At 45.3% G+C, this 18,988-nt stretch overlaps 1 protein-coding gene across 1 annotated transcript in view; it reads right to left on the reverse strand.

The window, feature by feature from the left end:
• Positions 1-8,565: 8,565 nt before the first annotated feature.
• Positions 8,566-18,988, reverse strand: part of LOC149352517 (hemicentin-2-like) — a 584,798-nt gene continuing 574,375 nt past the window's right edge. The window contains exons 9-11 of the mRNA XM_089577190.1: positions 17,873-18,238; positions 14,367-14,495; positions 8,566-12,705 (exon numbers count right to left, since the gene is read on the reverse strand). Of these exons, the coding sequence (XP_089433316.1) occupies positions 12,557-12,705; positions 14,367-14,495; positions 17,873-18,238 (644 nt within the window). The 3' untranslated portion in view covers positions 8,566-12,556. The remainder of the gene's footprint in view (positions 12,706-14,366; positions 14,496-17,872; positions 18,239-18,988) is intronic.

Genomic DNA, 18,988 nt, shown 5'->3' on the forward strand with positions numbered 1-18,988 from the left:
TAGTCAATGGTAGGCATTAGATGTTGGTGTCAAAGTATGATATACAGCTAAATTACATTCCCCAGTCCCAAATAGCGTTTTCTCCAAAAGCGAAGTGTAGCGCCCGGACTCAAAGACCTCCCAGTACAGTTTTCTGCACCAGTCGAAACAATTCCTGGCGCCTGTTCCGGTCAAGTTGCGAGAAAAAAAACTGGAGGGGACACTTAAGCTTCACCTTAATAGTACAACGCAATAACGTTAATCGGTTAATACCCATATATCCATAATTGGTCATTCTCTACTTTATATCCATAGATCCCTGGGAGTCCTCATACCACTCCCGGCGCAGTGGTGCAGAGGTTAAGCACACCGCCACTGCCCTGAGATGGGAGGTGCTCCGGTCGGTGGGGTTTGTGAGTTCCAGGTTGCTCCTTCCGAGGAACCTCTCGCGACCAATCATTAATTTAACGGCCCTCTGCCGCGGGGGACAGTTTGTTCACAATAAGATGAGCAGATTTGGATGAGGTCTAAGCTCTTGGGACCTAGGTGACCCACCTGCATCCTCAGGTGGCTCCTGTGGAGATTTTTCGTACATTTTTCACTCACGGCCAACGATGCCGACGACTACGACGGCGCCAGCTTTTCTTCGACACTGGACCCTGAACGCTATCGCATCAAAGGATTGGCCCGATTCGAATTATTTCATGCAGCTTAGTTAGGTTCTTCAGCGAAGCCCTCCTCTTGAGATCGAAGTTTTTCTTGATGAGTTTCCGTAAGCCACCCTCATTTGTGTTTTTCTAAGCAACGAGTGATGCTCAAAAGTCATTGCCATGTGTTGTAAGTTCTTTTATTATTATTGAGAATTAAGATACGTTACAATCGCACAAGAGTTTGAATCCTTTTTCTCAGGACTGCATCATTTTTCGACATAGTCGCACCAGCTGCAGGACACTTTTGTCCCTGGTGCACTAGCCTATGCATACCGTATAGTACAAGAATGAATGAGGGCGGCTGGTTACTGCGCCAGAAGCACTCTGAAATGATGGCTGCTGCTTCGTCAGGTACGAAAGCGTACCCTTAAAATGCTTTGGAACCTTCGAAAACGGCCATAATCCTGATGGCGCCAGATCCGGGTTGTAATGTTGGTGAGGGAGAACAGCAGCCCTCACTCCGGTACGACGGCATGCAGGCTAGTGCCTGGAGGAGGATGTGCCTACCATCAGCGTGAACCCGAAACGCTTGTAAGAAAATTTTATCGCCAAAAAAGGTGCCATAAATTTATTAATTTCTGGAGAAGTACACGCGTGGCGTCAAATGTCCAATATTCTTGGACAAAGATTTAGAATATTGAGAAGTTGTAAGGTACTGGTATAGAAATATTAAAGGTAATGGCCCATTCTTCTGATATGCAGCAAAATATTTCCTATATAACGTTTCCATGGCTCGCAACAAGCAGTTAAAACTGCAATAGAAAACCAATGGCGCACTTTTTTGACGACAGCAGAAACGTTATTTGCAAAAAAAAATACAATCCTGCCGGTGGGAAATCGGCGGGTATATTGATTGTTAGAGTGAAATCTTTCAATAATGAAAACATTGCGCTCAAAAGTTTTTTCCCGTTCAAAACTGTTTTTGTCCAGAATTGTTGGGTATGTAACACTTCCAAGCGGAGGTCTTCGCGCCATCAAAGTTAAAATGCAATGCCTTAATAGTCGGTCTGCTTCAATTAAAATCTCTTTTGTTTTGTTGCTCTAACTTCAACTTTCTTGTTCGCGTTTTATACCATGCTGAAAGCACATCGCCGCCAGTCGGGACTGCAGCGGAAAGTGATGTGCTCCTCGGGAAGATGGTGCTGCAAAATGAATTGTGTTAGAACGGCTACTTGAGCTAGTTGGTATAGATTCATTGCTACGAGGCAGCGCGCAGAGACCACAGCCAAGAAAAGACACACAGCAAGGTGCTTGCTGTGTATCTTTTCTTGTCCGTCGTCGCTGCGCGCTGCCTTGTAGCAATGGTGCTGCAAACTTAAACTTTGAGAAAAACCGTTCAATTATATCACGGTATTAACTTCACAGCAAAAATGCAGAATTATAATAAACTCTAACACATCTCCAACCAAACACTTCAATTTTAACCCAACGTTTCGGAGCCGGCTCGGCTCCTTTTTCAGGGCTCTGCCCCCCAAAAAGACGCTAGCTACAGCTCCCAGTCACCCCTGAAGTGTAGACAGCCAAATCTGTCATAATGTTTAGTTTTCAAGAATACAGAATGTTTTCAACACCCTCGTGGTAGAAGAAAGGGTGTGCAAGATACTCGTAAACTAAGAACGACTTAGTGCTGGCACACTGCGTTCATAATTCTTATCGGGATCTAAGGGTTGAACGTTGTTGCAGCACGTGCTTTATTTATCCCTCATTACTTTCTGCTGTGGGATTCAACGTCCTGAAATGCGATGCATTCTTATCTAAAACCGCAACAGAAAATTTTATGTCAACAGCAAAAGATTTACTAGTAGTATCTTGGCAGCTATCTTTATAGTAGCAACCGAAATTCTTGTAGTAACCAGAATTTTCAGAAGTGCTGCGCAGTTCCTTGCGGTAGCAACACAGCCAGTTGTCACGCAACAACGGACGACTTCGCAATACTAAGAAAATTCTGATGTCATGACTGGACGACAAAAATGTCGTATTTTTAGGCAATAGTGAGCTATGAATCACGCCGTAATAGAGGGCTTCGGATTAATTTTGACCATCTGGGGTTCTTTAACGTGCCCACATTGCACAGCACACGGGCGTTTTTTGAACTTCGCTCCTATTCAAATGCGGCCGCCGCGACAGGGATTAGATCTGGTTACCTTGGGATCAGGAACCGAACGCTGAAAACGCTACGCCACCACGGCGGGTTATTTACCTTCTCGGTCATAAATACACGAGCGACGACAAAATAAAACTCGAGAGGGGAAGGACAGCTACTTTAACCGGAGAAGCACGGGTTCGCAAATTGTACTGTTGTACTGCAGAAATGGACACGAGCCATGACAGTGTATGAGCAACGAAGAGAAATGTTGTCTTAGCGCGTGCCATGCATGCATATGCGAGAAAGGTAAGGGAGAGAAAACTTCACTAAAAGGAAAGAGGGCATCCAGACTGGGCTCGAGGAGCAGCGCGGAGGCCACTTCTTTGTTGTCCGAGAGGAGAGACTGCCCCTCCACGCTGAAACGAGGAACCAGTCCTCCCAAGCCGAGGTGTCTGCCCGCAGGAGTCATGTTAAAGAAGACGTGCTGTTATTACAAGGCATTCTTCACCGACTGCTAACGAGATGGTCCTTTTGGTATGTTTTTTTTTTTGTGAAAGGGCCGCTTGCTCAAGCTTCTAATTACCACGGATAGAACTGTTTTATTGAAATTCTTAACAGAGCACTGAAGAAGAATTCCAACACTGATTTCATATGTGCCGATGTCACCACAGACACTTCAAGTGCGGTTGTAGCAGGCTCCTAAAAAAGCTAGCGCAAGAAGTTTCATGCTCTCTTTGCGCTGGTGTCCGGATTACGCAAATCTGCGGGTGTGACGTATTGACCCACATAAATGGCAAATTCTTTCGTAAGCCATCGTACCATGCTTCATTAACCACATGAAGACATTTAACAATTACTATCACCACAAAATGGCGTTCTGTTTACTTCTGACACCAAATCGGCATACTCCAGATGGATATTCAGCTCCGAGGCTTCCACTGCATGGTTCTTCCGTGATTTTCTCTGGCATGCTTGCTAAATGTTTTTGATTGGGCAGCGCAGTGGCACTGGAAGCAACGATTTGATGTTCGATACGACCTACCTTGGGAACGTTGGAACACGTGCACAGTACTGGATGTTACCGCTTTTGTTCAATGGGGTGCTTTCAAACCTACCGATTTCACGTATGTTCTGTACGCCAAATACACTAAAACGCGTGCAACTCAACTCCGTTTCTTTAATCTTCTACAGAGGAGAGTAGGGAAATATTGTGGGAGGCATTTAGCTATCGAACTCATACTCATGTTTAGGGAGACAAGGACGACAGTCAGGCGACGAACACAGGCGATATATATTGAACCTTGAGTTGCGCCTGTGTTCGTCGTCTTGCGGTCGTTCTTGTCTTTTCTGCGCTAGAAACGTGACTAAGAGTACACAATACCAACTAGCCCAAGAGCTTACTTACGTGCTAGACTCGTGGAAGTTCGCCGGACACAAAAGCGGGCCATCCTAATTGAAAGTGTTGCAAAATACCCTATTGCTTCGTGACTCTAAAACGGAATCTCCGTTTGATAATGTATTATTTGTTTTTTGCATGCCAACGCAAATAGGCAAGAAGCTGGAACAGCTATCGCATTACTGCGGCAAGGCAACACTTGTTGATCGACTTCAGTTGCATGAACGCATACGGAATAGTGCACTACTTCTTCGCCCATTTCTCTTAGTTCAATTTTTCCTGCGTATGCAAGAAGTGCTGGCGCAAGGCATTTTCTCACACATTCATTTGTAATTTACAAAATTCATTAGCGCTGCTCATCCGGACATCAAATTTTTTTTCTCAAAACCCAGCTCTTGTAAAAGAATGAAAAAAGCGGCCCCTACAACCGACTGAATTTTAGCCACACACCCTTATGAACACTTCATTCCGCTCACTTACTCCGCTACAATTATTCGTTTGTCAATTGAACGCATAGCAGACGCGAGAGCGGAAAGGTACACAAAAGCCGAGGTGTTTAGGAGGGCATAAAACAGTCTCTTGCGCGCGTACATTTCCTGAAAGGCCACCAAGCCCCGTGCTTGTCAACTGAAGCAAATAAGAAGCGGGCAAAGAGAAAGTTGTGTCATTGCGCCACAGGTTAATTAAACGTGTCTGTTCATGCGTGCTAACTTGTTTAATTAGGTGTACGCCACTGCCAAATGAAATGGTTTCAAGCGAGGCTGATCCGCGGCAATGGGATTATTGAAGAATGCTTGTCGGTCGTATTTTTGCAGCGTGCGTGCTGTAAACGCTTCTTCCTTGCCCACGGTATTCTTCCTTTCTGGGTTTCCTAGAAGATTAGAGCGTGACAAATTGCCTTACTCGGCAAAGCGACAGCTGAGCCCTCCTTTCTAGCGCAAGCATCATGAACCTGCAAGCCGGCTCCGTAGAAATTTCATTCGAGAGATGTTTTAACAACGCGTGCTTGTGGGCGCGCAGGTGTCACTAAGACGGATTTCCGGCACATATTTCGCTGCCCTTTTGTGCTCACTCCCCGGACCGGGGCGCCTGAGTCCGGAAGCAAAGAACGAAAAACACGTCAGCAGGAATTACTGTCTACGGACAGGTGATGCCGCAAGCCGAGTATGCGGTAAATTTAATTTGCTCGGTTGCCTAAGCAATATACTTTATTTACACTTATACCCGGGATGTCAACAAAGTAAAGTTTACACTGAAATACGTCCTGTCGTAAGGAGAGTTTTTGTGTCGGTGACATTTTTAAAAGAGCAGGTGGGCGTGCTTTAAGAAAAAGTATGTGATAATTCTATGTGAAATTTAATTTCCTAGACCTGCGAAAACAAATAATTGCACTTTTCTTTTCATCTTAGCCATTTTAGTGCAGAACAGCTACCCTTCGCTCTTCCTCAGCGAGAAGCCACATGAGCGGAAAGAAATATGAGCGAGCTTTGACGTCTTGATGATTGATGTAGTTGACAGCATAGCAGGCGTCAGCACTTTAATGGAAATGTATTGGGTCTTGGACGCCCAATACTAAGGAAAAAACAAGGTTATTTTTCGCTCATCTAGGATATTTTTGTGGGCTTTAGTCAGACCTTTTGGCACCAGTTGTGATTAGGGCAGTTCCTTTGATTAATAAAGTTGAACTAGTCTCGTAAATTACGAGAAAAAATTTATAGGTCACTTAAGACTGCTTACGTGCTGTGAAGGCGAAAATATTAGTGTCAGTGTGACCTTTCGACCTCGACGCAAGTTGCGTAAAGAGAAATAAATGAAGACGTGCCTCCGCACGCTCATTCCACAAATGCTGAATCCATAAAGGTCGGAGTAAAACACTCGGACACTCGGTTCAAATACCTGTCGCGAGTGAGCCTCAAACCTGTCTAGCAGACGTATGCTATATGCGACGAGAACTCGTACGACGCCACCCGAAACTTTGTACGACGCATGGTTGTGTCACAATTTTGATACGAATACCAGAAAAACTACCGCCACATGGACGTCCGCCAGTGTTGGGCTCCCACTCCGCGCGCTCCTGCTCACACGTGTGGCGCCCGGCTACGCGTTCCGTGCGCGCCGTTTGCTTTTCGTCTTGTTACATCTTCATTCGAGAGGCATTTTATTGCGAAAGCAATACTGCGCTAGGTTGGTTTTGAGCCTTCAGCGTTGTCCCGGCGGATCCACGTTTGACCTTTAACTTGACCTCTGTTGTGGCGTTCATTGATGCGCTCTGACATAGACAGCGTTGTAGACGGCGTTGATTTGGAGGAAAGGAAAGGCGCCTTACCAACTCTGTGGTTTACTGGACACTTCAATAGCACTTTAAGCTAATTCCGGCGTTCCGTACAGCACTTAGGCTTTCGCCTTTCACTACTGTAGTCGCTGAACTTGCTCGTAATATGCTTTCGCAACCTTCCGGGCTTAACCAAGCTAAGCCTCTGCCAAATTTTTTTTCATTAATTTTGGTTTTTTCGAAGCCATATAAGCGCTCTGCTTCCTATTGCTTCAAACTTAACTGGAGCCATATTTTTGGTAAGGAAAGTGATGCAGCAATGGGCAAGTACTTGAATGTTATCCAGCATACGGATTAGGGGTTTCTTTCACAAGAAAGCGGCGCCGTTTTTTAAGCGTAGTTGCTCGTACTGCTTTCTAGAGGTAAACGTGGCTAAAGGTAGCGGCTGTAACTACTTTCGGAGTCAGTAAATTATATTAAGGATAGTCGCTGTTACTACCTCCAGAGGTAATAAATGCTACTGAATGTAGTTCCTGTCGATACTTTCAGGGGTATCAAATGTTGCTTAAGGTAGTTCCTCTAACTGCCTTCGAAGATAGTAACTGATATTATAGGTATACTTGCATTTACTACCTTCAGAGGGAGTAAATGCTACCAAGTGTAGTTGCTGCCACTACATTAGGGGTACTTGCAGATACCACCCTAAACGTATTAAATGTTACTGAGGAGAGTTCCTGTTGCTACCTTTCATAGGTAGTAACCGTTACAACTTTGCATTTGTTACCTATAGTTGCTACCTAGTAGTAACTTATGTGATGGGCGGTTACTACCTGGAAAGTTAGTAACTCCAACTACCTTTTTTTAGAGAGCACAAAGATGACATGTGGCAGTGTTTTACGGCGCTGGCAGGGACTGCTTGATAGTAAAGGTAGCGGAGACTGGCGCATCGACACAGATTAGGAAACGATAAGCCATGCGTCCCCATTCATCTTGTTTCATGACCTACGCGCTCGATGATCGCCCTGCGCGTCCACGTACTGATTGGCACTGGTATTACAGATGGTTGATGAGCCTGGACGATTCCAATTCAAGCAAGCGTTTTATGACACTGGAATTCTACGCGTGGAGTTGACAGGCGTTGGAATGAAGGGCAACAGCCAAATTATGAGGTTGCACGCAAGCGCGATAGGGAGAAGAACCTGACGAAGAAATGCGCTCAAACACCACACCCACACACTTGGATTAGACTGATTCAAAGGATGTGACGAGCGGTATTTATTACCTATTACAGAATGTGACAAGCCAGCCTTGAAACGCATTTCACACTAACACCTACCATTAACGAGGAAGGAGGCCTCCAACTTTTTAAATTAACGCTTCCTTCATGACACTCATAATTGAGCGGCTATGGGCGCACACGGAAACACTCACCAGTGCACTTTGACGGCGACGCGCATGTCACGTGATCTTCCATGTCGGCCTGGGCTGGAGAACCTTCCAGTGACTAGTCTGGAGTAGACTGGAGCAGAGCGCAGCAGACCGGGTGCGTCACTCAGCCACTCACGTGACACGCGCCTCGCTGGGTGACGTGCACTGGTGCGCTTTCTCTCGTGTGGTCTGTAGCCGCGCGGTTCTTGACAGACGCGCGGGGCGACAGGAATTCGTTGCGCCGCTGCGCTGAACGCAACTCCGGTTTTAAAATTTTAAAATGTGAAATCGCTATTACGGACGACCAGTTGCAAATCTCTCAACACACCTAGGCGCCAAAGTGGGATGGTCAAAAAGTTCACTATTAGAAGTTAGCCAACTAGCATAATAGGTAATATGATTAATCTGTTTTTTTTTTATGGCGTCCGCTACCATAAGTATTTCTGTGCCGCAGAAGCCATCTTTGTACCCCAGAACACCTATTTTTACTGTTGATTTAGAATCAAGTTCCAGAGCCATTGCAGTTCTTTTTTCGCAGTCAAGACGTGAAAAGTGACGTTCTTATACTCACGCAAAGCTTCGATTCAATGCACGTTGAACTTTTTAGTTTTTCTTAACATTGGAACAAGTGATCCACGCTGAGGGCAAGCGTATGACAAAAATAAACTGACAACAAAACTTCAGCGCAACGATAGGCAACTGCAAAAGCACCTTTATTATAAGCTGCTCATCAGAATGCAATAGGACACATAACAGATAGAGAACATCAACAGTTCACGCAAAATGCGTCAGTTATATTATATATATTCACTCTTCTGTAGGTCACACTTGTCACTTGAGAGATTGATACTATGTACATACACAAAAAATAGCTCTTCTCTTTCAATTATCGAAGACCCGTTCACTTTGAGCGTTCGTGCCCTGAACAGTTCACCACGCAAGTCGTATTTGTCCCTGAAGCGACTGTCACAACACTTCGAGACTTGTAGACATAAGACAGATAGTTGGGCGAATCGATACGGCGTCAACTCTTCACGACAGGACGAGGAGAACGAGCACAATAGCCTGGCGAGGCGATGAGACCAGCCGTGGAGCTTAGGACTTGGTGCAGTGTTTCTTCTTTGATTTTTTTGTGCGTGTGCTGTCCTCGTGCTTGCTTCGTTATTCCAAGACAAAAACAGTGTCCTGAGTGCTTGCCCAAAGCCAACCCACGCACGAATGGCGGAGGGGCTCGAACTTGTCCAATAAGTGTGCATGTTCATCAACCGCGATTGGATATCCAACACAGTTTGAGTACCACGCCGATTTCACTTTGCTGACAAAGCACCCTTTTCAGTTTTATATTTTTCCATGCATTCATGCACGAATATAGCACACCACAAAACAACAAGTCAATCGCAAAACTGCTCTCTTGTCTGCTCACCAAAGCAAGCTGTGCTTAAAGAGTCACGCGTTGCTTCAAGCTTTTCAGCCACTTCCAATAAACCGAGGCAGCATGACCGGCGCTCACAGTTTATGCCCGATCGTCAAGGCTAGTCTCGGAGTACTCAGACAGTGGATGCGTCTGCAATGCAACAGTTGCGCCTGGTCCTTGGGCGACATGCGCCATTCTTGCAGTTTGCTGTGCGCGGCTAGGGCAGTCTACATAGCACAGGAATGTTAGAGGAATGCACTGTGCACATAATTAATGCACCTTATTCGCGCAAATGATATCCACAAGCTTCTTTCGGAGATGCTTTAGTTTATGCACTAAGTGATTGGTAAATAACCCTAGAAACTTGTCGACTGAAACACCCCTTTGATGACATTGGCGTTGGCGTACGCGCAGGTTTCCTTTATTGCAACGAAAAGTAAGTTGTGAAGGGTCGGCCTCCTAGCTACTGAACGTGCACTAAAGGTGATGATCCGGTAAACCACCCACTTTTGCTTAGTACTAAACTTCTGAGTTCATATGAAGTTGCAAGTTTGCATTCGTAGTGCCGTGATCATCAAAGTATTGGTTCCTAGCAGTGTTGGAAAGCTTAAAAAAGTTTTTGCGCCTTTTTTGAATTTCTGTGCTTTACGTTCTGTTTCAAGGTTGTTCTTAAAATCAGATTTTATGTCAGTAAGATTCTCACAGAGATGTGACACCAAGTGGTTAAGATTGGAAGAGTGCTTGTGTTGAATTTAGTGATGCGGGAAAAGCTTTTCATAAAATTGCAAGTTTTATGGCGCAGTTCAGGTGGAAATAACACCTGGGTGGGCTTATAGTCAGAATAATTAAACCAAATATTCCCGCATAAAGCCACCTTCGCACTATACCTCAGCTTAGGTCTGCACATGGAGTCAGACCATTTTTCGCTGCTGTCATGCGGCAAGTATTCCATTCAGTGGCCTCTGCCATTGGTGAACCGTGATCGCTGTAACGACAACAATTGACAGCTGTTAGCAGTGTCTTTCTGCTAGAGTGAATACCGCCTAATAGGGCAAGTTTCAGCGCAGAACTGTAACAGTAGACAGGCGTGACTGGGAAGGTAAAGCGTGTGCTATCATTTCACGTCGGAGTAAGAGTGATTACTTTTGACTGAGGAAAATTTGTTTCTCTTTAAGCGATTATTTACACGAGATCTCCAGGTAAAGCGACCGTGGTTCGCACGTGTTCCCGAAACACTCTGCGCAAAAAATTTTGTGCAACTCCACCACAAGACTGCTCGTACTGCTCGTTGATGTGTTGCCTGTGATTTTTCTTTTGGTGGTAGACAAAATATATTTGATATGATATGATATGTGGAGCTTTAACTGCACGTAGGATGCGAGAGAGGGTGCAACGGAGGGCTCCGAATTAGTTTCGATCACTTCACACTACTTAGCGTGCGCTGGCATCGCTCAGCTGACAGACGTTTTTGTATTTAGGCGCCATCAAAATGCGGCCGCTGCTTCCGGGATACCAAAATATTTTGCGCCATCTTCTTCTTACGCGTCAATTCTGCACGGGGATAACATGGAAACTGGGTCAACAACGTACCATAAAGCTGTCAGTTCTGAAGAATATGCAGCAACAGCTCCTAAATTTTCCAGACCCTTTATCTCATCACCGACCATGACTGAAAACGTGGCACAGTTTCGCTGAGGTGAGCTTATTTATTCTGTGAAACGACACTTAACACTCTGACAACGCGTTTTGATTTTGCGTGCTTCTTGACTCCCAAAGAAACTGGCATTTATGGTTGAGTTATCCCGAAGTCCTACTTTAACTATGCGCGTGCGGATAATGTCTTTTTGAGCAAAGACCCCGTGATATCACTTAAAGAATTGTTCGCTGCCAGCGATCAGTAAGGTGTCACCATTTCTCTAGTTGCCCAATAAAGGCGGTGAATGCAGCCGTTGCTCCGTCTATAATGCATGCGTCATTCACGGGTTACTCCACTTTCAGCTTAAAAGCAACATTTCGGAGGACGTCTTTTTTTTTTTGCTGGACCTTCAAGGGAAAGCGTGCTTGGAGAATTATAAACAGCAGCTCTGCCATTCGTGAAATGCTCGTCAATTATATGGTCTCAATGCTAAGTCGTTCCGTTGCTGCATGTTATGCGCTAAGTTCCGTCGAAGTGGCAAGTGAAACATGGGTGACCAAGTCGCACTCTTTTTATCTATTTAAAGCCAGTGTAATGCACCCCATTGGACATGCCGTCCACAATAACAACAAAAACGGCGATGCTTAGCAATAATAAACTCTCTATGGATACAATATACACGATGGCTCGTGCAGCCTGCTACGTTGCAGATCACCGATAAGAAACAGACGTTTTTCACTGTTGCTTTAGAGCCATTGTAAATTGACAGGTATGAAGCACAGATTGATGTATTCATTATATTTATAACCTTGACAACTTGTGAAGCAAAACAGAAAGATAGCAGGACTGCAAATGTTGATCACGGTCAAAAATACATGTAAACACACCACTGGAAGCGACAAGGTTTACTGCCATTTGAGGCACATGGTTTTTAAGTCCTGAATGCCTCTTGGGCCGGGACAATGAATGGTTATGGTAGGAAATGCAACGTACTTCACAGTATAGTCATTTACCGCGCCACACTGAGCGCAAGCTTGCGACATGATTATGAAAGACAGTGGGCATTCTGCACCGGTTTTTCTCCAGGAATATGCGATGCGAAATATGAACGTGCAGAAACGTCCCATATTCAGTCCTTGGCAAATGGTGCAGTGCACGCGACGAGTAGACTCGCTTCAAACGTGGTCATTCGGTGAAGATCACTGGGTAGATGAAGCACCTTATGTTACTCACAAGAAACGTGTCTGAGCGCCGGTGGTTGATTGCGGTGATCATCAGGATCGGTATAATACAGGGATTCCTTCGCGAATCGATGTCGTTTTTGAATGTTGCGCCATTCGCCATAGGATCAAGCGACGTCACGCCCTAGACTTCAGCCAGTAACCAAGAGCGAACCTGGACGCGGCGTAACTTCAGCCAATGAGGAAGGGTGGGAAATTAAAAATTGCATGAAATCGGATTGGGAATCGTTTAATAAACCACCTCCCGAAGAGGGATGTTTATCATAGTCGCGCTGTGGTGGTAGGGCGAGTAAGCACGACGACAGCTGACGAATGCCAGAAAACACGTTCACTTCAGCACAATTCCTTCAGTTGTGTACAAGAACATGCCTGCTGGCAAAAGGAGGACGCAGAATCACACGTATGTGAGAGGGCTTTCCTTCGAACTTGAAAGCTGCTTGCCGCTATCAGCTGGAAGGACGTACTTGCACTCAGGATTCACTTCTCCCATTTCACTTCCTTCTTCGGCCCCACCTTCCGGCCTCGATTCTCGTTTGCGCGAACCTGCAAATGTTGAATACGCATGCGCGAAAATACACAAAATTTTCAAAAATGCCTTGAAAAACGCGAAGGTGAAACACTGTTCGCTCACGGGGTATGCAAGAAATTACTAATAGAACAAAAAAACGCATATACTTTTCTCGCTCGCGCATACCCGAAACGAATAACTGAGAAGGGAAGCTTACTAACTCCTTGACTGAGACGACCCAAATACCACAGGCTTCAATACGCACGAAGATTTTAGGAAGGGGTAAAGATCAATTGGCGAGGGAAATCCTGGAAGCTCATGAAATATCACAACGCGGTAATGACACGTGCATTAGCACACCATCTATTTATCTAATGGAAAAAGAAAGAAACTTTCTAAGACGCGCTTAATGTTTGTAAACAGTTTCATGACCGGTGGCTATTCCACGCCTTTTCATCTCTTTTTCTTTTTCTTATTCTTTTACCGGTTTTTTCTAGTTTATCACAGTTTTGTCATTCTTTCAAGTTTGCGCATGCGTGTCTTTGCTCGAGAAGGGATGTGTCTTTCGTTTATCGATTTCATTCAGTTGTAAGTTGTAGCCCCGTCCTGTCCTCATCTTTCTGTGTCCTGTTTTAAACGCTACGTTTGTTCGTTCAGATTCAATAAAACCCCCGCGGATAGCCCATTTACATCGTTCAACACGTAAACACGCTAGCACGAAGTCGAGACGCTATGGTCGTTTTTGTTCAAGCAAATTTACAACTACTGCATACGAAAACCCTCAGGGCTGTGAAAATGTTAATTTATAATTGATTACTTACAGCACAACTTGATTATGGCCAAATCATTTGGGATACGACGACGGGAACAAGAGAAACGAAAATACAGATGTTGCAAAAAAGAACGATGACAGCGATTTTCAGTATTTCGTTTCACAACTCTGCCTGCTTTCTCACGTGCACGGGTGCATGTATTTTTTATTTTTATGACCTCAGACTGCTGCTCTTATACAAACAACTAATTCCTAATGATGATTAAAGCCTCCAGCGCACACACACATAGTCTAAAGAAATTCAAAATATTCAATACGCCTACCATCAATATGAGTTGTTTCACGATCAAGGACTGGTTATGGCAAGCAACGGCTTATTTACACACCCGCAACGTTGCTAACAAATTACAAATTGCGAACATTAATCCTTTGTGCACTCATACAAGTCTGTTAATCAATCACTTACAATGTTTAGAACGTGAAAATGAATGCCTGTCTTCTATTATAATTCGCAATACACTTGTGCTTTTGAATTTTGTTGAATGTCACTCACCCACCATGAATGCTCTTTATTAGTCTTATATTACTGACTGTTAATTGTTCCGGGTACAGACGTGATGTATGCGCCGCTGCACTGCCTGCTCTTTTCCTTTTGTTTTTGCTTCTTGCACCGTAGGGGCCGAGGGTCAGTCAAGCTGACTAGATCAGCTTTTTTTCCGAGGGTCCCCTGCCTGTCTAGGTATTTTTGTCCACATGACAGCCTTAATAAAGAATCAAGCTTGGCTATATTGTTGCTGTAACAAGTTGCACCGTCCTTAGGCTATTGGTCTGTTTACCTTTCAAACATACTACCACTTTTCAAAAAAGTATTATCAGAAGGAAGAGGCCAGAGTTTATTAATTTCTGAATAGATTACTAGCTTACCTTTGTCTAGCTTTAACCTTGTCCTGTACTTGATGAGGAGGGCGATGACGACCAGCAAGAAGGCGAGCACGACGGCAGCCGTTATAAGTAGTCCTAGCGACGCGCAGCAAGGTTTCCGATGCTCCACTCCTGTACACAATACCGGGTGGTGGGTTAGTGTAATACTAAGCGAGGGGTCATTTTCGCAAAACTGCTACTCACGCGTATTGGGCGATTTGAGCGCGCACTAGAGTTAACAAATCACAGTATCCAACGAGGCAGCCGCTGGCCAGTATAGGATAGCGCTTATGTAAAAGGAGCCTTGGAAATTTTTCTTGTAATTTTTTTCCTTATTAATTCTTTATCAAATGATTACCCTGCTTACCCCAAACGTGGCAGCAGGGGAGTTACGATGTTGAAAAAAAAAACACATCTTCATTGGCACAGCACACTTTCTGACCTGAAAGGTGATTCTATTCCTAGGATAACACCAGTTTATCGTTATACTCGATATTTTTGTAGCCCGCGCTGCACAGCCGCCAAACGTCAAACCCGTTCCTGCGCGTCTGTACGTTGCCTAGTGCCCAAGAAGATATCATATTCGCTTAGCTCCCGAAAACGCAACAAAAAGGGACAGTTGAAAAGACGTAGAACATCGCGAGAAACCTTGAGCAGCGCCGTTTCTGAAACTCTAGCTTTACTCAGAGCGTGTAAAAAAGAAAGAAACGGTAAGAACGCTCTAGCCGAAAAAAAAAATTGCTGCTGCATGACCGCTGAGCTCCATCTTTGAAGATGCCGTGCCTGGAGGCGCGCTTTATTGTAAACTGCCATTGCGCGCCCCAGCGGAGTCGCCGTACGGCAGCTATCAGCTTGCGCGAGCAGCCGAAAAATTGAGCGCCTTCGGAGTACCGCGCACATGGTTGAATGCGCAAAAAAAAATTAATAAAAATCAGGCTCACCTACTTTTCGGGACTGGTTCTTTTTCCCGTTTCTCTTGTAATAAGTTGCACGGATTTCCATTTACTGAAAACTTAGTTATGGATCTAAATTAAGGAGCTTACATAAAAACATTCCCGAATTTCACCTACTCCCAATGGCCAAAAAGTGATCCTCTCGCCTCTTTACGTCACTTTATTAGATCACGATGTATTTGATCAAATACTGGAACAGCTATGCATTCTTATTAACGACATCCCCGACTTTAAATTCGTCACATGTATTTTCGGCTCTGTCTGTTCCATAAAGTTTACAGTAACACCACTCTTAAGCACCAATTGCTTATTTCGCCATCCTACAATCATCCCGCATCGATCATAAGTCTAAGGTAGGGGATCCGCCATGTCGTGCCTCAACTCCTCTAAATTTTTATTCCTCGCACCCGCACGTGTGGAACCACATCCCTGCGTCCACTGCCGCCGCTCTTCTCTGAATTCCCTTCGGGCGTTGAGAGTACAGGCATAAATAAATAAATAAACAAATAAATAAATAATTTTTGCCGCAAGTTGCGAAGACCTTCCTATATTTGTTTTCATCAGCTGTTCATCGGGAAAAGTATACAAGTTTCATTTTCCAGGGACGAGATTGGCGGCTGATGCTGATCGCGTTTCACGGTAGGTATTGTTGTTTGTTTCCACCTCGCAGAAATGTAGAAAAAGTGATTAGGCGAGTTAAATGAAGTCCGGAACGGTAATCTAGCTAGCGGCATTAGTCACCAAAATTTAGAGCACGATTGACGACGATTTGCTTCACTCTGTGGACGGGCCTTTACTTAGCCAATGCGACTCTCGCGCTCTAAAACTGTGCTGGAAACTTATAACCACTGAATATATCCAAAGCGTCCCGGAATGGAGGTAAATGAATTACCGAAATTAATAAAAGCCGGAAATACGGCTCGTTAACGCCAGTAGGAACAAGAGAAGCATAGTTTTAGCACTCAGTTTTCACACAGGTTCCAAGAAAAGGTTTGTTTTTCAAAACATGGCTGACAGTAAAATTAGTAAAACTGCAAACTCTTAAAAAAAAGGTAAAACAAACTGCAGACTCTTGAGACTGCTGAGTGGTTTCACGGTGAGTTTAGCAGGCAGAATATTTAGCCCCCGCGCAAGTAAAAAAACCGAACCTATGCTAGTTAGATCTAGGGTACGCCCCGTTTGATAAAACAGCATGGGATCACAGCGCTTGCATACGAGGGCACAGAAAGGACACACACACAACTGCGCTAACAGGACACACACCGGCGCAGCTGTATGTGTGTCCTCTCTATGTCCTCGTCTGCAAGCGCTGCTTTTCCATGATGCCTGACAAAAACCAACTAGCCGAGCAACAAACCTTGATAAAACAGCCTTATTTGGTACACTCATAACACAGACAAATTGACCACCACATAATTCAATATGATGTTCTCATTAACTGGCCGGAGAACGGTGTCTAGGCTAGGCTGTACCACGAGAGTATTGCGCTCGCGCAAATTGTTGTTTCTTTATCCTGTGCTGAACGGTACCTTGTACAGCACCTTCTGCGATTTTGTTCTATCCGAGCCCTATTGATCTGTCAGTGTTTCGCCGCGAAACGCTAACCTGACGTTTGATGCAGCATTTACATGCAGGGATAGATTTGAACGCGTTGTAGTGGTGTTCACCCGTAGAATAAGTTGTGCCGCAACGTCGTCCTAGCCGTATACGGTAGAGCAAAAATGCAGCAAAAATGGCGTTGTCCTAAGCTAGTTGCGTGCATTGCCCGTCGCCTCCGCTTTCATCTTTGCCTAGACGGAAAGTCCTTTCGAGTAGCTGTCACAATCGTAAGGCTAACTACCGTATACACTCGCCTAAGGGACGCCCCCATGTATGGGCCGCTGCCCCAAAATTGGCAGCCAATAATTTGTAAAAAACTAAAATCCGCAAGGAGAAACTATAGCTGTATTTCATTCATGTATGAGTTTCTTTCCTCCGCACATTCCCGAGGAGCTGCCAGACGACGACAGCTGCCTGATGTTATCAATATTATCATCTGCCCCGATACACCACTGTGCAGATGTGTGATGTTTAAACGAGAATTCACATGGCTGCTTGGATGGCAACGGCCGACCATGAATGCAGCTGAAGCTGACTTCAGTTTGTCTGCTCGTGGGCTTTGAATTCGTAGCAGGCATTGTCCCCGAACAATGTTGTTAAAAGTTTTAAAGTTACAGAGGTGTTGTTGGCAATGAATGGAACCAAAGATGACTTCCTTTATGAGGGTGTCGAGGACCGGGGTCGAGCAGTGGCGACAGCAATAGCAATGAAGAGCCTTAGAAGTATCTGCAACCGCGCGCCAGGTACGACGCCTGTCTTCATGGCGCAGTAGACTAGTCATCCCAGAACATACACAAAACATTGAAAAGAAAAATGCCGCTTTCGCGTGGGGCCGCACCCTGACCAAATCAAAAAAAAAAAAAGCGCGGCCTTTAGTCAAGCGTATACGGTATGCCACAAAGCCTTGAAGCGCATTCCACATGGGCCTGAAAACACTAGGATTCTTAGCCGCCTCACCCGATCTTAGCCGCTCCTCCGAAGCGAGAAGCGTCGACGTCTTGAGCTGCACCAGCTTGAACTTGCCATTCGGGTTCACCAGGTAGAACGCGACCGTGTACTCTGTGCCGGGCGACAGGCTCGACACAGCGAACGACGGCGACTCAGAGGTGGCATTGAACACAAGACGGTCCAGGAGGGCGTCCCGAATTTCCAGCTGGAAGGCATTGCGCTGTCGGAATGTAGACGCCTCAGCGGCCACCAGGTCGGGCGACAGCGAGCCGCCATTAGCGTCGCCAGCCGGCGTCCCGCGCCGCTGGCAGTCTACTTGCAGCCCGGCGTCCGTCACGTTGCTCACCACGCAGTTGTACATACTGCTCAGTGGACCTGCGAAACGCCGCAGCAATGGAGAATTGTTCAGAAGCGCAAACAGCATGCAGGTGAACCACTAGCCGTGTTCCTACTAGCAGTTGACATTGTAATACAGAACAATAAGTTTATCTAGCGTTCACGGGTTACAGGGAAGTGACCCCTTCAAAGGGGTAACACATCAGTATTGTCAAGCGATCGCACGTAATTTCATGCAGCTCTTCGTGGGCGAGGCTGTGCAACATCGGCTTAGAATTCACGACGGTCCATCCTATCACTGACCAAACTTGGCTTCCAATTTCACGCCGTTCCTTCCCCATGAACGCACCAAGTGCCTCCATATGACAATAAAATCCCCCGCCAAAGTCTTCGCACGACCGAGCCGGACACAATATTGTCGTAAGTAAGAAAAAGTGCAAGATGGCGGTATTCTCTATTGATATACCATTCATCAGTGGTGCTCGCACTGGGCGTGTGTTATGCCTCCTGTCCGCCTGATGTCGCAAATTGTAGTCGATTTCTTTATATCAATGATTTAGCGGTATAAGAGCTGCGTAACGATCGTGCAAGAAATTGCAACATAAGTTGGGCCCTTAGCAACTAAGACAGAAAGCTTCTAACTAGCTGACGTCCTCTGTACGTTATACGAAGCTGATCGTATTGCACTGTAGGTCATCTCTTGAAATTCGTTGCACATTAGGCGATCTGCTGTTGAGTAACAGTAATTGTACATTGCGCGAAACTCTAGAAGTCACCTGCTTCCCACAC

This window comes from Amblyomma mixtum, chromosome 3, assembly GCF_055824585.1.
Source record: "Amblyomma mixtum isolate Tamu chromosome 3, ASM5582458v1, whole genome shotgun sequence".
NCBI lineage: Eukaryota > Metazoa > Arthropoda > Arachnida > Ixodida > Ixodidae > Amblyomma > Amblyomma mixtum.